Here is a 1795-nt window from a genome sequence, read left to right on the forward strand (position 1 = left end):
ATGCTGCAATAAAGCCAGAAGTCATTCCCAGGTGCATTTTTTCTCTTAGTGCCATCTTACTGCTGACGTAGGTAATGTAAAACGTCTGCTGTCCATGCTAAGCCTCATGAACAAACTGTTCAGAAATGAAGATTGACACATTACTGGGCTTGGAAGAGATCCACTTATAACACTGAAAGCATAAGATTTGCCTCTTCTTTCTCAATCTTCCAAGTGACAGGAAAGTTACTCATTTTAGCATTCAGTGGAATGAGCTCTGTCACAAGATTCATTCTTTTTTCACTTCTGAATTTTCCACACAACTAATATTTTGCCACCAGACTTACAGCTGAGGTGTAGTCCAGACCAAGACAAACATAGTGCCACGTTGCAGCCACTGGAAAGCATGTAAAGGCTTCTTAGAGCCCAGGGCATTAAACTTTCCCTATATACCTCTCGCAGAGTTTTAGCACCTGTTATGCTTAGCTCCGTATGTACAAAATCATGCACAACTTTGTAGCAAGTCTTTATATGAGGACTTTCTGGTGGGGGAGGTGAGTTTATTTTAAAAAATTATTTCAGCCACTCACTCCCACAAGCACCAAGACATATCGAGTTGTCTGTTCAGGCACTGATGTGTTTGCAGTAATTCTGCAGACAAGGGATCCTGGCTTGCAGGTTGTCATTGCTTCTTAGGACCATGTTCTGTGTTTGGATAGCTCTTTCTATACCTTATAGGAGCTGATACTATCTCTGCATCTTCCCCCACCCCTGAGTCATTAAGGTTTACTCAGTGTCTCTTATCTGCTGCCCTGCATCAGATCCTCAGGCTGATTTCAAATTAATCATAATTAACAAAACTGGAGGACACAAAGACAATAGGAAAGCTACTTTTCCTTGAATGGAAACAGCCAAACAATTATGACTAGTTTAAATAATTGGAGCTGATAAGGTACTTTGTAGTCTTCAAATGAGATGATGCTGAGAAGTTAGTGAAGCAGCACAGTGCACTGGGATCTTGACGACCAAAACAGAACATGATCAGAACCTTTCTCTTCTTGTGCCTTCTGGTGTTCTGGCACCCAAACAGTCCTACTCATTTTCCATTCACATGAGTCTGAAGGTTTTTATTACAGTTCTCTACAGTTGTAAACAGTTTCTACCACCAGTTACTATTCAGACTTGTGTTAAGAGCTGTTGAAGTCAAAATTGAAATACAGTTAAAATTAAGCTCCTGAGCAACGGTATTCCAAGTATGTAAGAGCACCCTTCTGTTTGAACCTGCTTCACCCATGAAACTCACTTTCCCACTGTTTTGGTTTCTAGGTCCAAGTTGCTGATGATGACTATGTCCACTTAAGGGTGTTTCAGGCCCTTCCTCATGAGAACCAAGGTCCCAGCCTTGTCAGCTTTCAGACTGGCAAGACTAGAGATGATCCTCTGACCTACTTCTGAGAGATGATGGGGAATGGTGCCTCACTTCAGCAAATCGCATGTCGATTCTGCCTGTGTCAGTGAATTCAGGAAAATAAAGTTTTGAAAGCTATTGGTTCATCTGCTGTCTCTCATGTCTAGGTCTGCTGCCTGGCTAAAGCTCTGGTAGGCTCTGAAATATGGTGCAAGCCTGTTTCTGCTACCTGAGGGTACTATAGGTGTAAGAGCACACCTGTTTCAGCACCTCTTTCCAGAACACTGTCAGGCATCCTCTGAAGACAAAACATGGGCCTCCTGAGTATACTTGAGGCCTTAACAGATTATGTGCTTCACCGTGTGGCTTATTGAGTTTGCTTCAAGTGGATTAAATACCAACTGTTGG

General features: G+C 42.3%; 1 protein-coding gene across 1 annotated transcript in view; it reads left to right on the forward strand.

Annotated features, from left to right (window-relative positions):
• CSTA (cystatin A (stefin A)) overlaps positions 1-1434 on the forward strand; it is a 7291-nt gene extending 5857 nt beyond the window's left edge. Inside the window, exon 3 of the mRNA XM_009993411.1 lies at positions 1306-1434. Coding sequence (XP_009991713.1) covers positions 1306-1434 — 129 coding nt within the window. The remainder of the gene's footprint in view (positions 1-1305) is intronic.
• The last annotated feature ends 361 nt before the right edge of the window (positions 1435-1795 follow it).

The sequence above is a fragment of the Chaetura pelagica genome, unplaced genomic scaffold (genome assembly GCF_000747805.2).
Source record: "Chaetura pelagica isolate M959 unplaced genomic scaffold, ChaPel_1.0 scaffold101, whole genome shotgun sequence".
NCBI classification, from domain to species: Eukaryota; Metazoa; Chordata; class Aves; order Apodiformes; family Apodidae; genus Chaetura; species Chaetura pelagica.